The sequence below is a fragment of the Myxocyprinus asiaticus genome, chromosome 4 (assembly GCF_019703515.2).
Source record: "Myxocyprinus asiaticus isolate MX2 ecotype Aquarium Trade chromosome 4, UBuf_Myxa_2, whole genome shotgun sequence".
Taxonomy (NCBI): domain Eukaryota; kingdom Metazoa; phylum Chordata; class Actinopteri; order Cypriniformes; family Catostomidae; genus Myxocyprinus; species Myxocyprinus asiaticus.
In genome coordinates this window covers 15,594,321-15,610,518 of record NC_059347.1, presented here as the reverse complement: position 1 = coordinate 15,610,518, position 16,198 = coordinate 15,594,321, and the positions used below count along the sequence as shown (strand labels likewise).

General features: G+C 36.3%; 1 protein-coding gene across 1 annotated transcript in view; it reads right to left on the bottom strand.

Moving 5' to 3' along the window:
* Positions 1 to 16,198, bottom strand: part of LOC127439848 (ras GTPase-activating protein 4-like) — a 69,876-nt gene that overhangs the window by 9,853 nt on the left and 43,825 nt on the right. Inside the window, exons 9-14 of the mRNA XM_051696102.1 lie at positions 9,159 to 9,276; positions 7,440 to 7,593; positions 7,251 to 7,315; positions 6,972 to 7,084; positions 6,674 to 6,866; positions 154 to 291 (exon numbers count right to left, since the gene is read on the bottom strand). Of these exons, the coding sequence (XP_051552062.1) occupies positions 154 to 291; positions 6,674 to 6,866; positions 6,972 to 7,084; positions 7,251 to 7,315; positions 7,440 to 7,593; positions 9,159 to 9,276 (781 nt within the window). The remainder of the gene's footprint in view (positions 1 to 153; positions 292 to 6,673; positions 6,867 to 6,971; positions 7,085 to 7,250; positions 7,316 to 7,439; positions 7,594 to 9,158; positions 9,277 to 16,198) is intronic.

Below are 16,198 nucleotides of genomic sequence, written 5' to 3'. Positions count from 1 at the left end.
CACTGAAATTCAATTTTGTACTTGAACTTGATGTCCAATGTAAAATCTGGGGACCTGAAGCAAAACCAATTAATAACCATTGCACTAGTATTCACAACTATAGTTTCTAACTCCATTGTTGTTCTTGTGTGCCCCTTTGAAAATGGGTCATACTTTAGCCAGCAGCAGGAGTGTACGGCTCGTGCGGGCATCTGCATGTTTCTCTCGTAGGTGGAACAGTTTTGGAGACATGATGGCAGGTGAGATGAAGCGCAGACACAGGAAGCTGGTCACAGCAATGAACTTCACCTTCTGAGGATGAAGAATGTAGAATCAGATTTAAAAAGTGTGAGCAAATATGCAAAAACTTAATGTCTAATTTTGAAGGAGCATAGGCAACAATTTCCAAACTTGATTTTTACATTTTCTGAAAACAATGTGATGCTTGCCTTTGCAAAAGTCGCCTCCACAATACTAGGGTGCTCTAGGTGGTTGCTAGGGTACTGCTACACGGTTGCTAGTGTGTTCTGGGTGCTACAGGTGGTATACAATATTATTATATTTATTATCTATTACTGTATATTACTGTAGATATACAGTATATATATTATGCCATCCCAGATATGTACGAATTTCTTTCTTTTGCTAAACACAAAGATTTTTAGAGAAATATCTTAGCTCTGTAGGTCCATACAATGCAAGTGAATGGTGACCAAAATTTGAAGCTCCAAAAAGCACATAAAGGAAACATAAAAGTAATCCATATGACTCCAGTGGTTTGTCTCAGAAGCGATATAATAGGTGTGGTGGAGAAAATGATCAATATTTAAGTCCTTTTTTTTTTTCTATAAATCTCCACTTTCAATTTAAAATTCTCCTTTTGCTTTTGGCGATTCGCATTCTTCATGGATATCGCCAAGTACTGGATAGGGAGGGAAATTTTTATAGTAAAAAAGGATTTAATTTAGTTTTTTTTTTTTTTGTTATTAACATTTTTTATTGATTCCATTCATAAAAAAACAACAACAGACACAACATAAAATACGGAATCAGATATATAAATTAAACCCTTCCCCCCGAACATCCCCCCCACCCGACACAAACATGCATTACAGTGGTCTCTTACAATTATAACAAAAAATAAGAAACAAGCTAAAAAAAAAAAAATACTTTCAAAAAGCAAGAGTGCACATACACATCAAACTAAAAATCAAAAATCAAAAATCCCTCTCCACTGCCCCTCCCCGTGAACCAAAATATCAAAATATCCACCCCACTTCCTATTAAACAAATCCCACTTTCCTAACCTTCTGAAGATTGCCTCCTCAAATGCCGCAACCTCGCTCATCTCCCCGCACCACTCCCGAAATGAGGGTGCCCCAGCCGTCTTCCACCCCCTGAGTATTATTTGCCTGGCCACCATAACTCCGGTCAGGACCCAACCTCTCAAGTGGCTATCCCCAAAATGTATGACTTCCCCATCACCCAAAATGCAGAATCTGGGGCAAAATGAAAACCTTGTGTCCAACACATCACACATAAATCCCTAAATCTTTAACCAAAATTCCTGTATTTTAACACATCCCCAAAAAACATGGGTTGTGTCCCCGTCTTCTAATTGGCATCACCATCAGATGGGTGTGTCTTTAAGACCAAGTCTATACAATCTAGAGGGGGTCCAATATAATCAATTCAAAATCTTAAATTGCATCAGACACACTCTCGAATCTCTAGATGTAGACTTGACGTTTTTTAGAATCTTAGCCCACACTCCCTCCTCCAATACCAAATTTAATTCTCTCTCCCATAATCTCTTGAGAGAAGTTGAAGCTCCATCCCCCAGACTCTGAATTAACAGGGAGTAATACACTGATGCCTCATTACCTTTTCCAAAAGCAGTAATCACAACTTCTAGAGTATATGCCCTTTTAGGGGGGTGTATGCTACTCCCAAAAATAGTACAAAGCAGGTGGCACAGCTGTAAGTACCTGAAGAACTGAGATCTAGGAATCCTCAAATGTTGGACCAAATTTTCAAACGATCTCAACCAACCACTCTCATAAATGTCACCGAGTGTATTAACACCCCTATATCCACTCCGACCAACAGAAAGGGGACTCACCAATACACAACTTTGGGTTTAGCAATATGCTTGAGGCAACATTTAAATAAATGTCTGAATTAAACACTCTGGACACTTTTGTCCATAGCGCATGCAGATGTGAGATAATGGGGTGCGACTTAACTTCTCCAATTAGTTTAATAGAAAGGCTTTGTAATAGTAAAATAGGGGCAATAACTTTCTGTTCAATTCCAAACCAGGGAGGGGCTCTCTCAGGTGGAAGTGACCAATGAGCTAAATGTCTGAGACCGAACGCATAATAATAAAACAAAATCTTGTGTAGGCCTAGCCCACCTAGGCCACAGAGGATACTGAGGACCAGTTGGTCTCCATATAAACATTTATTTCAGTCTTTAACATCTGTTGGAAATCAGGATTTTGCAAAAGGGATACATTAAGGCGCCAACTATATGATTTATTTTTCTCTATATGTGGCAACACCTCTAAACTCACCAGGGCGTGATCCGAGACTAAGATATTTTCAATTGAGCAATCAATAACAGATGAAATGAGGGATTTGGATATAAAAAAAATCTATTCTAGAATAAATCTTATGGACTGATGAAAAAAATGAATAGGCCCTACCAGATGGGTTCAAAAGTCTCCAAATATCCGTAAGACCAAGATTTTTACACATCCTGTGAAGTGTCAATGTTGCTCTAGGGGGCTTACACACTTTTGCTTCACTATCATCAAGGACTGAATCCATCAAAAGATTAAAGTCTCCTCCCAATATTATAACATGAGGGGTGCCAGCGGTTTGCAGCATCCCTTCAAGATCTATAAAAAAGCCCTGATCATCAGCGTTAGGTGCGTAAATATTAGCCAAAATCAACCTTTGCCCTTGAATTTCAGCTAAAACAATAATGACTCTCCCTAATTTATCTTTAATCTGTTTGAGACATTTGAATTGTAGATGTTTATTAATCAATATAATGACTCCCTTGCTCTTACTTAAGCCGGCACTAAAAAAACATGTCCACCCCAAATCTTCCCAAATTTTTCAGCTTCCTGCGGGGAGAGATGTGTTTCTTGAAGAAACACTATATCATATTTCTTACATTTAAGAAAAGTAATAACCTTCCTTCTTTTTATGGGGTGCCCCAACCCATTTACATTCCATGTGGCGAGAGATAGTACACTCATATTAACATTTGACATTATGATATAGTAGAAAAAATAAATTGTGTGTCAAAAACAAAATTATACAGACCACATTCCCCATTATTAAAAAAATCAAACCCCGAACTTCCCCGAACAAAACAAACAGAAAAAAGAAAAACGTGCGCATTAACCCCGCGCACGAGAGCGCCAACCAGCGACAATCCCTCTAAACTCAAAAGTCCATTAACACCCACAAGCCCCCACAACAAATTTGCCATTGGATTGCTACAAATTTGTGAGGCAAAATTACATAACAGAAAATACTATATTATCAATTATAGTAATTTACCTACTATAGTATACTATATATACTATATAATTCCAATGTCCCGTAAAAATACTCAACAAAACAAACTCCAGCCAGCAGGAGGAATAAGCACAAAGAATGAACAGATTAATCCACAGCTGTTCCAAAGTAGTGTTCTTCAATAGAACAAGCTTCAGCCGCAAGGTGGAACCAATACAAAAAGAAACCAAACCAGCATCCCTGTTCCCCGGATGGTCGAGTCATTTCACTCGGAGGCCGCATAAAAGTATATACCATGACTTACACAATCCGTCAACTTTATAAAAGACATCCTTTGTGTGAGCATGTAGATATTTTGCGGTCATTCGTAATGTCCACTCTCAAACTAGCTGGGAACTTCAATGCAAAAAGTAATCTTTCGTCAATGCAAAAGTTTCTTTAAGGAAAAGTGTTATTCACAAAACAAACTCCAGCCGCTCGGCGGAGCCAATGCAAAAAACAAAAAGAAACCAAAATGACGCCCAGCTTCCTCAAAAGCCAGAGTAAGTACAGCGAGTCAACCCACTCACATGAGAAACACTCAATGGTTTGCTCACCCATTGATTCAATAAAAGACATTGCCTGATTGGGACATGTAAATACTTTGCGACCGTCCTTCGTTTCTATTCTCAGTTTGGCCGGAAACATCAGAGCAAAAGTGATCTTTCGCTGATGTAAGAGTTTCTCACATTCCTTGAACTGATCGCGTTCCTCTCGTCGAACTCGCAAAGTCCGGGAACAAGAAAATATTATAGTTCTTCCAAGAAAGCTTCCCTTTGCTCCTCGCCTGGTGCAACACAAGATCTTTATCGGATGATCTCAGAAATCTGTCCAAAATCAATCGGGGCCTATCTCCCTCAGCAAATCTATGAGCTGGGACTCTGTGAGCTCGCTCGATTTCCAGCTTGTGGCCTGTTATGTCGAGCAGACTCGGGAAAAGCTTGTCTAGGAATTTCACCATATCTCTGTCATCCTAATGCTCAAGAATTCCAACAATTCGAACGTTATTCTTGCGGCTTCTATTCTTAAGATCTTCAAGCTTTTCAAGGAGATGTTCCAAATCAATTTTGGTCACGTGCGGTTTAATGGTTAATTCCCTCTAATTCCAGACAATCGATTCGTCTCTCAACATCAGTCACTCTTGTAACTAACTCAGAGAATTTTATTTCCATCGCCGTAATCGATCGACGTATTACAGCGAGATCCTCCATGTCAGCAAGAACCTTCATCAACATCACCGACATGTTGGACAACTGATGCTGGATCATCTCTCCCGCCGCGCCATCCAAATCGAGTCCCCGGTCTGTAGGCCTGTCGGGCTTTCATCCTGAACATATAAGTGTCTTTTAATGTCTCCAGAGCCCGAGGATTTTGACTTCTTTGCCATGTTTTGCCTCAAAGAGCAAATGTGTAACTGGGTGTATCAAATTTCACCAGATTATAACATGAAAATAATTAAAAATCTAGCAAAGTGCGCAGAGCTTGTCGCTCACACATCTGCTTTTTGCATGGTGTCACGTGACCTCCTCGGATTTAATTTAGTTTAATGGACTTAAATATTGATCTGTTTCTCACCCACACCTATCAAATCGCTTGTGAAGATATACACATAACCACTGGAATCATTTGGATTACTTTTATGCTGCTCTTTATGTGCTAAATTCTGACCACCATTCACTTGCATTGTATGGATTTACAGAGCTGAAATATACTTATAAAAATCTTAGTTTGTGTTCTTCAGAAGAAAGAAAGTCATATACATCTGGGATTACATGAGGGTGAGTAAATGAGAGAATTTTCATGTTTGAACTATTCTTTTAATTGAATGTCAGTAACAGAAATCTGATTACAAGAATTAAAAATGTAATGTGTTACATTACTTTTATGACTAAAAAGTAATTATATTACAGTAATTATGTTGTAATCAGATGACACTCAACACTGGTTAGGGTTTTTTTCAAATCTCTAGTCTTAAGTATGAGCAATATGAAAAGTGATCAATGCCTCAACAAGCACCTTTCAGTAACTTACTAGACTAAAACAAAGACCCTATAAGGAGGAGACAGACCACTCGTAGAAAAAAGAAAAGTCACAAAGTTCACTATGGTAAATTACTTTAAAAGTAAATGAAGCGTAAGCTTGTCACACAGTTTTGAAGATTTTGGTCTTATTCCATTCAAGTAGGTACGAGCTGCCCTAAAACATAGCCACCCAGGGACGTTACCAAGAAGGTTGCTAGGTGAACTAAATTGACCCTTTACTAAGCTCCACCCCCTTGGTAACCGTTGCTCACTCTGACAAGTTTTGCAGAACTTCCCATAAGAATAAATGGGAGATTGCTGTTAACGGCACGGTTTTTGTAAAATATTCACATAAACTGAAGGGATATTATTTTTGTGTGGGCCGGAATGAAGAGTGGCATTGCAAAGTATTTTTATCTGACATTTTCTTTAAAAAGATTGTTAAATTACACATTGATTAAAAACAGTGTGGAGACTGTGAATCAGAATACAGGTAAATGATTATCAAAGTGACCTGAAAAGAGAAAAGTGCAATTTGACATTGATTACAAACCTGATAACATTAGTGTAAGTGAACAGCACTTCTCGTAACGTCACTTCTCAAAACACAATATGGTGCTGTGAACTCTTTATTTTTATTATCACCTCTACTGTTAACTGAATCAATACATAAATGAATTGAGTTGTAATTTACCTTGGAGCAAATGTAGGTGTCCTTTCTGATGTTATACAGTACATGTTCATTTTAGACACATAGTTTAAACCATAACAAGCTCTATTGCAATATTTAATTAAAGATTTTAAAATAGATAAAAGATCAAATACTTTTTCAATAAAATTTACAACTTACAACTACCAATACACACATGACTCCCACTGACTCTCATTAGAAAAAAGTAAATGCTTGTCAGATGAAAATAGCACATGGTAACAGTTGCAAAATAGGATTGGTCAGTAACTCATTTAGGGCGGGCTTAGCAAAGAGTCAGTTGTTTTTAAAAAGAATTGTTTAAAAAGCAAGGGTAGTAGCACATGCAGTGTTTGGATCAGGCATACAGTACTACAACGTAAACAACATATAAGAAAATAAATGTTACTGACTCGGTACTCGGGATCAGGGAAGCATTCCTGCACTCTGTGGTAGAGTTGATGGAAAGCCTGGCAGATGAGCAGAGGGCAGTAGGAGGCAGACTGCTGGATGGAGGTGAGCAGTTCAGAGAGGTACGACTTCAGGAGACTGGAGCTCTGCTGAATAACATCCGATTCAGTCTGCTGACGATGCAAACCAGCACACCTACAATACCAGATAGGAGACTCTGAAAAAACTTGCCCTTTTGAACTTGAATCACTTAAAAAAACTTTAAGATAAAAGGACATAGTTGAGTTGTTATTGTCTAACCCAGCCTCTTTCAGTTCTACTTTACTGGGGTCCAGTTCCACATATTTCTTTTCTTCAAAGATGCGGTTTATAATGGGGCCCAGAAGCCGGTGCAGATACTGCATCCCAGCCACCTGCAGAGAGCGGAAGACAAAGATGACTTTGTGTTATATTGCACATAACCACATTACAAAAACTGCTAGAGTAAAAAGCCTTAAAACAGCAGGAGGTTTCAGTCAGTATGGATGTGCAACACAGCAAAAAACAAAAATAAATAAATAAATAAATAATTTGATGTACCTTTAAAAAAGACTCCATAGACTTGGATGCTAATGAATTACTGCGGAATAGAGTGTTGGGCTCAGCTGAAATATAACAAAGAAAATTATAGCATCAATCCCAGTATTTACTGTATAAACTAGAAAGTTTTGGGGCAATTTTGGTGTTGCCAAATGAACATGAATAACATTTTGTGCCTAATATGCTTACTAGTCTTTTCCAGCTCCAGTTTGAATAGTACATCCAAGAACTCCTTGACAAGCCCTTGACCCAAAAACAGCTTCACCAGATTATTAGCCACTTCCTGTCTGCTCTCTGCTGTAGTGGTCTCGTCAATCAGCATGATGAGATCTGGCCAGTTGCCCTGCAATTAACAGTCATTTCAGACACAAATTAGCTCAAAATTGAAAATATACTCAGTGCTTCAATATGCACATAAAAGATTTAAGAAAATATATATGTTAAAAGCGTTAGTAGGGAAAGATTCATACTTTATTGGTTGTTTACCTGTACAACAATTTAACTAGGGAATCACCGATATAGAAATTTTGCTGATACTGATAACCTATACTTATTTTATTATATGACAGATTACCAATATAATGGCTGATATTATACCAAATCTATACAGTTTCACCTGTATTTGAACATAAAAAACCATACACACAAAGTCACATACTTCAAGCAAAATCAGTAATCAACATATCATAATGTACAGTACAGTAGAAATATGGATAAGTGTTTAATACTTTTAAAATCTGGCATAGTAAAAGAGTGTACTGTTTAAACTGGAAAAGAATATAACCTGATATTATCTGCTGATATTAATGCAAATCATGGCCGATACTGTCATGGTGACCGATATACTGTATATTGTGCATCCTTAAATTTAAAGTGATAGTTCACCCAAAAATGTAAAATTCTCATCATTTACTCACCCTCACATCATCCCAGATGTGTACTACGTTCTGTCTTCTGCAGAACATAAATTAAGATTTTAAGAAGAATATCTCAGCTCTGTAGGTCCATAAAATGCAAGTGAATGGTTACCAGAACTTTGAAGGTCCAAAAAGCACATAAAGGCAGCATAAAAGTAATCCATACGGTTCCAGTGGTTAAATACATGTTTTCAGAAGCAATATGATAGGTGTGTGTGAGAAACAGATCAATATTTAAGTCATGTTTTACTGAAAATATACACTTTCACTTTTACATTCAGCCACCTAGATTGATAGTAAAAAGGACGTAAATATTGATCTGTTTCTCACCCATACACCTATCATATTGCTTCTGAATATATTGATTTAACCACTGGAGTCTTGTGGATTACTTTTATGCTGCCTTTATGTGCTTTTTGGACCTTCAAAGTTCTGGGCACCATTCACTTGCATTGTGTGGACCTACAGAGTTGATATATTCTTCTAAAAATCTTCATTTGTGTTCTGCAGAAGAAAGAAATTCATGCACATCTGGGATGGCATGAGGGTGAGTAAATGATGAGAGAATTTTCATTTTTGGGTGAACTATCCCTTTAGCAGTAGCAGTATTCATTCAGACACTATTACAGTACACAGTTACAGTTTTTATTTTATTATATATATATATGCATTTTAATTTCATAACAAAATTTCATCAAATTGAATTGAGTAATGTTTAATCAAATCAAATAAAAACTATATATTTTAAGTTTTAAGTTTTATTAATTTAATTTTGTTAAACATTACACAATTCAATTTGATAGTATTTTGTTATGAATTTGAAATGCGTAAATGTTTTTTGAATGATCACATGCATACAAATAAGATCCCATAACACAGAGTGCCACACTTCACAATCCAAACTCAAAATAAAGTCTTGCTCTTTTGTTATGAGGAATATGCAATGTGAATTTAAGAGATAATGTGTCATATTCCCTGAGATGAGACTCACGTTGAGCTGAGAGCCGACTGATTGACTGAGGAGCTCTGTGAGTGGCTTGTAATGGCTGGATGGCAACACAACCTCGTCTCGAAGCCGAAGCTGCAGCCGCAAAGAACCCAGATTTCCTCTAAAAAAGAGAAAAAGAGAAGAGAAGAGAATTGCAATAACACATAACAATATTCCTTTAATGCCATTTATTTTGTAGGAGGCCGTAACTACCCTTCCAAAAAAAAAAAAAAAAAAGAAAAGGCACCATGGAACGGTGATGTCAGATGATATTAGCAGGGTACTTTTATATATACCATGGTACTGAAAGACTGACAATCATATGCCATGTTAAACCAAGGAACTTAAAAAAATACCATGGTATTAACATGGTACTTTTTTTGTTAGTGCCTTGGCAAAAGCTCATTTCTAAGTATTGGTGGCAGAAGCAGCTCAAAGCTTCTGAGACTAAAACTGGAAGTTTGACATGATTTACAGATAATTGTTGCACTAACAAAGTGGTAGCCTGCAGTTGTTACCTCAAGGATCTACTTGATCTAACCAACAAAAACTTTCAGTGATGTAACCAACAGGTTCTAACGAAAACGATAATGGGAACAAAGTGATTTTCAATTGTTCCAGAGTGAAAACGTTTTTAAATACTGGTAACCGGTTATAACCGGTAAATTTAGTTCTGATAATTTTTTTCATGAAACTAAAGGCCAAAGGTTTTATCACAGTTAATTTTTGGAATTACACGACTTCATGTTGCCTGAAAAAATGAAACATGTGCTTTGAGGAAACTCCTGACTCACACATTTCTTTGCCTTATTGCACGTTGTGGATGTCACATCCTGTCGCACCTTTTTAACAATTAAGTACTACATATACATGCACGGTTAATCCAGATACAAGGAAAACATTATTAGAGGTAAAAAGTTCATTTCTCAGTTGTTTCCAAGTCTTCACTGAATTATTGTTAGATATGATGCATTAATGCAGATTTGATGCTGCAGTGTTTTGACTGAGAAGCAGATCTTTTATTAAAATTATAATTAACTGTTAATTATATGCTGATAAATCCACAGGATATACACAGGAAACAAATGTATTGCTTATTTTAGCTTATTTTGGTGAGGCAAGTGGATTATTTTGGGCTTGTTTTTCCAGACCAGGTTGCTTGTTTCTGTTGCGAGATCTGGCAACACTGCAATTGGTATTTCACCCACCCCTTAGGTCCTGTCATTTTAAAAAGAATGGTATTAACCGTTCATTTATTTTGTTCTAACCGGAAAGGAGGCTGCGGAACTTCTGAACCGGAATGAAAAAATACAGTTTTTGCTCAGAATAGTTTTTAGTCCCTGGTAACCAGGTAAATTTTGTCACATTTATATATATATATATATATATATATATATATATATATATATATATATATATATATATAATGTATTGGGAAAAGGCAGTTAATTTAGATATAAAACATATTTACAGTGTGGTGATTGATTCCATTTTGTGTTTGCCTTGTCTCTATGTACACATCCTGTACTATAACATAAGACCGTGCATAAGCAATTAAGCACCTACTGTATAAGATGTTCAAAATGATTTGATTATTTCTTCAAATAAATTTGCAACAAATACTTTTTACATTTAAAAAAACAAACAAACAAAAAAAAAATATTGTGTAATAAATGATCACAAATGTCCTATAGATTATAAATATGCCCTTATCCTGTCTTAATCTATAGAGAACATTATCAGAGGGGATGTTCATGATGACATCTGGGAAATAAAATACAGTAAAACCTTTCCAGGAAGGCAAACAACATTACATGGAATGACTCCATTAAGCACACTGTTCTGAGCACAGTACACAAAAAAAGCCAAACAGTAAATGTTATTACAGTGAGTGTCAGGGTGACTGTGTTTTCTGGCGCTGTCATGATGGAACAGAAAATGAGGGCATTGTGGCAGCCGAAATGAAAAACACAATATTGCTGCAAGCATTTGCAGACAATTTGTCTTCAGAATGGTATGTCTCACACTGAAGTAAAAATGGCTTTCGGTGTAGGCTGACCACAGCTGTACAATCCTAGATTCTGTTTGTAGAGTCCCAATGTGTTGGTTTTACTAACCATCACCCAGAACAAACCAATCAAGCAGAAACTGGTCCTATGTTTATCTGTATGCAGTGTGGCCTAATCAGTGTCGTTAAGATTCAAATGTTTGAATTGTGAGTATTGCATAGGCATAGGTATAATTTGCACCCCCTTATTAGACCCAGTTGTGACACATTGTTCACAAAACAATATGGGTAGAAATATGCCGCACAACCTCTTAAAGTTAACATGAAGCACTTTTCACAACCCCATTTACTGTAACTTCCATTAAGTTACGTCTTTCCAAATAAAATAAGTAAAAATATGCGATGCTAGCTTTGTAGATATGTTATCTATAATAAATGTATTGGATCGCAAAAAGTAGGTGTTTCATATAGTATGGAGCCATGTGGTTAGAAGGGAGGTGTTGGAAAAATTATAAAGGCATTAGCCAAAATGGAAGCTTGTACAATTTGCGAACTTTACATATTTTTTTTCTTTTTTTAAGATTGCTACAAAAAAAATTTTTTATGGAGTAACTTGAACTGCTGTATTGTGCACAGTAAGACCAGAACATATATTAAGAAAGTATATAGGGTCAATTTCAGGGACCTTGCTAAAAACTCTTTTGAATTCTTCCAAAGGAAATACAGAGTTGTAGGTGCTACACACAGCTAGGAACAGCACAATCTGGTGTTTTTTTGTTTGTTTTATTTTGTTGTTTTTTTTGTCACAAACTCACCAGGACTGAGTGTGGCAAGTTTCTGTATGCTGAAGGTTGAAGTGTTATATGGATGGTAGTGTGTTAATGTCACGGTCCTGTAACCTTGTCAGGTTGGGTTTCTGTCTGACTGGACCGTGGCATTATCGTCATCTGTCTGTCTTGTGTTTCATGTACGTCCTTTGTGTGAGCACATAGGTCCAGTTGTTGGTTACCACCATGTGAGAGTTACTGCCGTGCGCTCTCCGGTGATGTCACGGTCCTGTCACCTTGTCAGGTAGGGTTTTGTCTGACGAGGACCGTGGCATCATCGTTCCCTCTTTGTTTTGTTCCAAGCGTGTTGTCGTTTTTGCCCTCATGAGTTTCAGGTACCACTGGCATACGGAATCAGCGTTTCCATGATTGTTTCCATGGGAACGCTGATCATGCCAACTTTCAGCTGCAAGCGGCACCTGCCCCTTGTTTGTTCATGCCTATATTAATCCCCTCGTGTGTCATGTCCTTGGCTGGACTGTTTAATGTTAAATGTAGTTAGATGTTGAATGTTTAATGTTGCTCAGAGTAGAGTGTAGATTGTAGTGTAGATTGCCTTCCAGTTTGCTGCATGTCAGCTGGGCTTCCATGGAGGATACTATTATTTGTTGTAAATAAATCCTTTGAACTGTTCCTCTGCTCTTGGGTCTGTTTGTTCTCACTATCGCTCATTACAGTTCATGTATACAGAATGAGTCATTTTTGCAGCTTAATTTCAATAAATTGCCTTTTTAGATGGGGAAGTTCTGAGTTCTGAAAATTGTTTTCATTACAGATCAACCTTTTATTTAAAAAGATCAAGGGGTATTTGATTCCTCATGATATGATGCATTTAAAGTTTCAAACCCAATATGGAGTGGTTCAAAACATCAACACATTTTTTTTTCCAACGGAGATGATAATAGTATGTATATTTCTCAACTAGTACATACAATCACTCTATACACCACATGCTCTCTCTCTGTAAAGATGGGTAATACACAAGGGAAGGTGGGAATTGGACGGCAGTATGTGTGTATGGATTGCCAGTCACTAAACAGCAGGCAACAGACGGTGGGCTGTCAAAAACCCAATCAGGAAGAAGACGGTGAGGGAGCGTAAAGAGGAGGAAGAGAGAAAATAAACAAAAACAACAACAGCTTGATTTGTGCACTGAGATAAGAGCGGATCACCTGAGGGAAGCGAGAGATTACAGGAGCTTAATGGAAAACTTTTCTTCAGAATGATATCAGTGTGAGTATAATAACCCAAACAAACTTCTGAGAGAAAGATCACTAATCACTTCAAGGATGTTCTCGTGAGGCATGAAGAAATATGGAAATAAGTTCAGGTAAGGGATATATATATATATATATAGGGACATGATGAATCAGAAATGAATTACAAACAACAATGCTTTTGTTCTTGCAGGTGGACAGAAAGCCACTGTGAAATAATCCTTTGTTCAGGATTGGCTGTGACATTTTAATTCCCATCTTGTTGTTTTAAATCTGGTAAGAGTAGAAAAAAGTAAAAATGTTTTGCTGAACATGTTTCAAAGCAGCTAAAATCAGTTAGATTTTTATATATTTGAAATATTATAGTTTTATATATATATATATATATATACACACACACACACATATATATATATATATATATATATATATATATATATATATATATATATATATATATATATATATATACTTTAGGTTATCGATATTAATAAAATGTTACAACAAAAGATATTTTATACTTTCTTGTTAAAAACAAGTTAAACATGTTGATTACTGGATATGGATTTTTTGTTTTCACTAAGAGCAATTACAATACTAAAAAAAATGTATACTCATTACAGATATTTCAATGACTTTTTCAGGCCTTGATATCACAATTTTAAAATTCCCTGATATTTCTAGGTTTTCCATGACAGTGGGAAACCTGTTTGTAATAGTTCATCTACAGTATTTATAATTGATTATTAAATTCTGTACTTGATGCAGGACAGTTTTATACCCCTAAATATAATATAATATAATATATAAAACACCATCCAAGTAGGGCTGGGCGATATGGCAAAAAAATTAAATCTAGATTTCTTTCAAGCTTAAGGACGATTTACGATTTGATTTTCCTACATTTAAATTTTTTTTTTTTTAAACTCTAACTCCAACAAGATTCAAATAACATGTTCCTTATTAGAATGTAAGGCAACCTGGTTAGAAAAATCTACGTTTTTTCCATTATAGAAAACAAAGATGTGTAACAGAAATGCACAAAAAAAGTGCAACATACAGAAAGTTGTCAACAGCGTAAAAGTAAAATACATTTAAATCTAATTTATTTAAAATAACGCTGATGTTCAGAAATAATAGTATAAAATAAGAAAACTACAAAATACCTCAAAGCCAATTTAGGTATCATTTTTATCTAAATCAAGTCCATCTAGAAAGTTGTCTAGAAATCAATATCTAGAAATAGTCATGTTTATCTAGAAAGTATTTTTAGTATATAAATCAATTTGTATGTATAACCATAAACACCTGCAGACAGAGTCCAGATATCAGACAAATTTCAGTGTAGTTGAAAACACAAGAAGCAAAAATCTCAGTTTAAAATAATGATGTCCAGTCAGTACTGTGAACACGCGGCACCATCTAGCTGTACACGCTGAGCTGACATATCAGAAAATGTAGCTTAGTGCTTCATAACTTACACAGCATACACAGAACATAGTTAGCCTATTGTTTGATTAAGCCGGTGTAAACACGCATGATATATGAAGTCTACCTACAATCACACTGTACAAATGTACTGGAAATATTACCGGCTTTTATTTCGGTCTCCGTGTTGTTAACCTATGTTACGTTGGAGCGCGCAGCAGCACATACTTCCACACACGTTCATCTTATTAGATTGAGGGCAGCATCAAGCCTAGTGCTGTGAACATTTGTTTTTCTCTTTTATATTCAGCCATTGGAGGATTGACAGTGTATCTAACTACAGCGTCTGCTAATATTTTATGCAAAACCTCAATTTCACAATTTAATTTTTTTTTAATCGTGTCAAAAACGTAAATTTGAATTTATCGAAAAGAATCGCCCAGCTCTGCATACATATATTCCAGTGACACCACTCTAAAACATTTTGATAGAAGGTTTCTTAAAGAAAGAAAGCAGTAGGTAACTATAATCCTGAAATTGTGGACATTCAGTTCATGTATGCCTTTAATAATATCCCTTGATAAGATATACGTCCTTATGGAAAGATCCAGTATTTTTAGCTCTACAGAGAAAACTGTGTACATATGATACAAAAACAATGAAAATGTGTTCTCTTACATGTACCCTGTATTTCTTGAACATTTATACAATATTACACTTTGTCTATAAAACACATTATAAAGGTGTTTAAACCAAATCTGTTCATCATTGAATATGTGCTGCTTGAACTATGTGACTCATAGAAGAATTTGGCCAACAACCTTTCCCAAATAATGTCGTGCATGAAAAAATGAACAAATGAATTAAAATAATTTGTCTGTCCCATGAGGAAACAACTCTGTCACACTGACACTCCGTGTCCCCCAAAACACTCTCTCCCTTCATCTAGCTGCACAGGCGCACATGCTCTCTGATGACGCATCGATTTTGTCATCGCCCAACCGAATCCCCCTAACAGGAGTTTTTACTTAAGCCTTTCCACTCCACTCCTCCACTGCCAGCTTGAGATATAATCCACACTGTCCATCCACGTGGCCAAATGATCTCTTATGGGTGGAGGCAAACGAAAAGAAAAAAAATCCCAGGATTTAGCCAGGGAAAGGATTAGTACTTCCTGTCAACACATGGACCAGAACACACATGCGTAACATAGTGAAAGGGAAGAGTGAAAAACAATCCTCCAATAGTAGGGTTACCACAGTGTATGGTGTTACCGGTTTTACTCGGTACAAGGGAACTTCTAATATCAATACAATAACCTAACAAATAGAATAACATTAAATAAAGAACAGTTGCCTAATGAAGAGTTTGCGACCCATGATAAATGATCCTAAATAACGCATTGAAAGCCAGATGTTCTTTACCAATGTATCAAATTACACAGGCAGCAAAGTATGCGCACTGACAGAAGATGTTTAATTGCAGGTAGCAAATATAATGTGCATGGTTGGTAACTTTAAGACATCTCGGATTCAGAATAACACAAGAAATGCTGTTAGACAC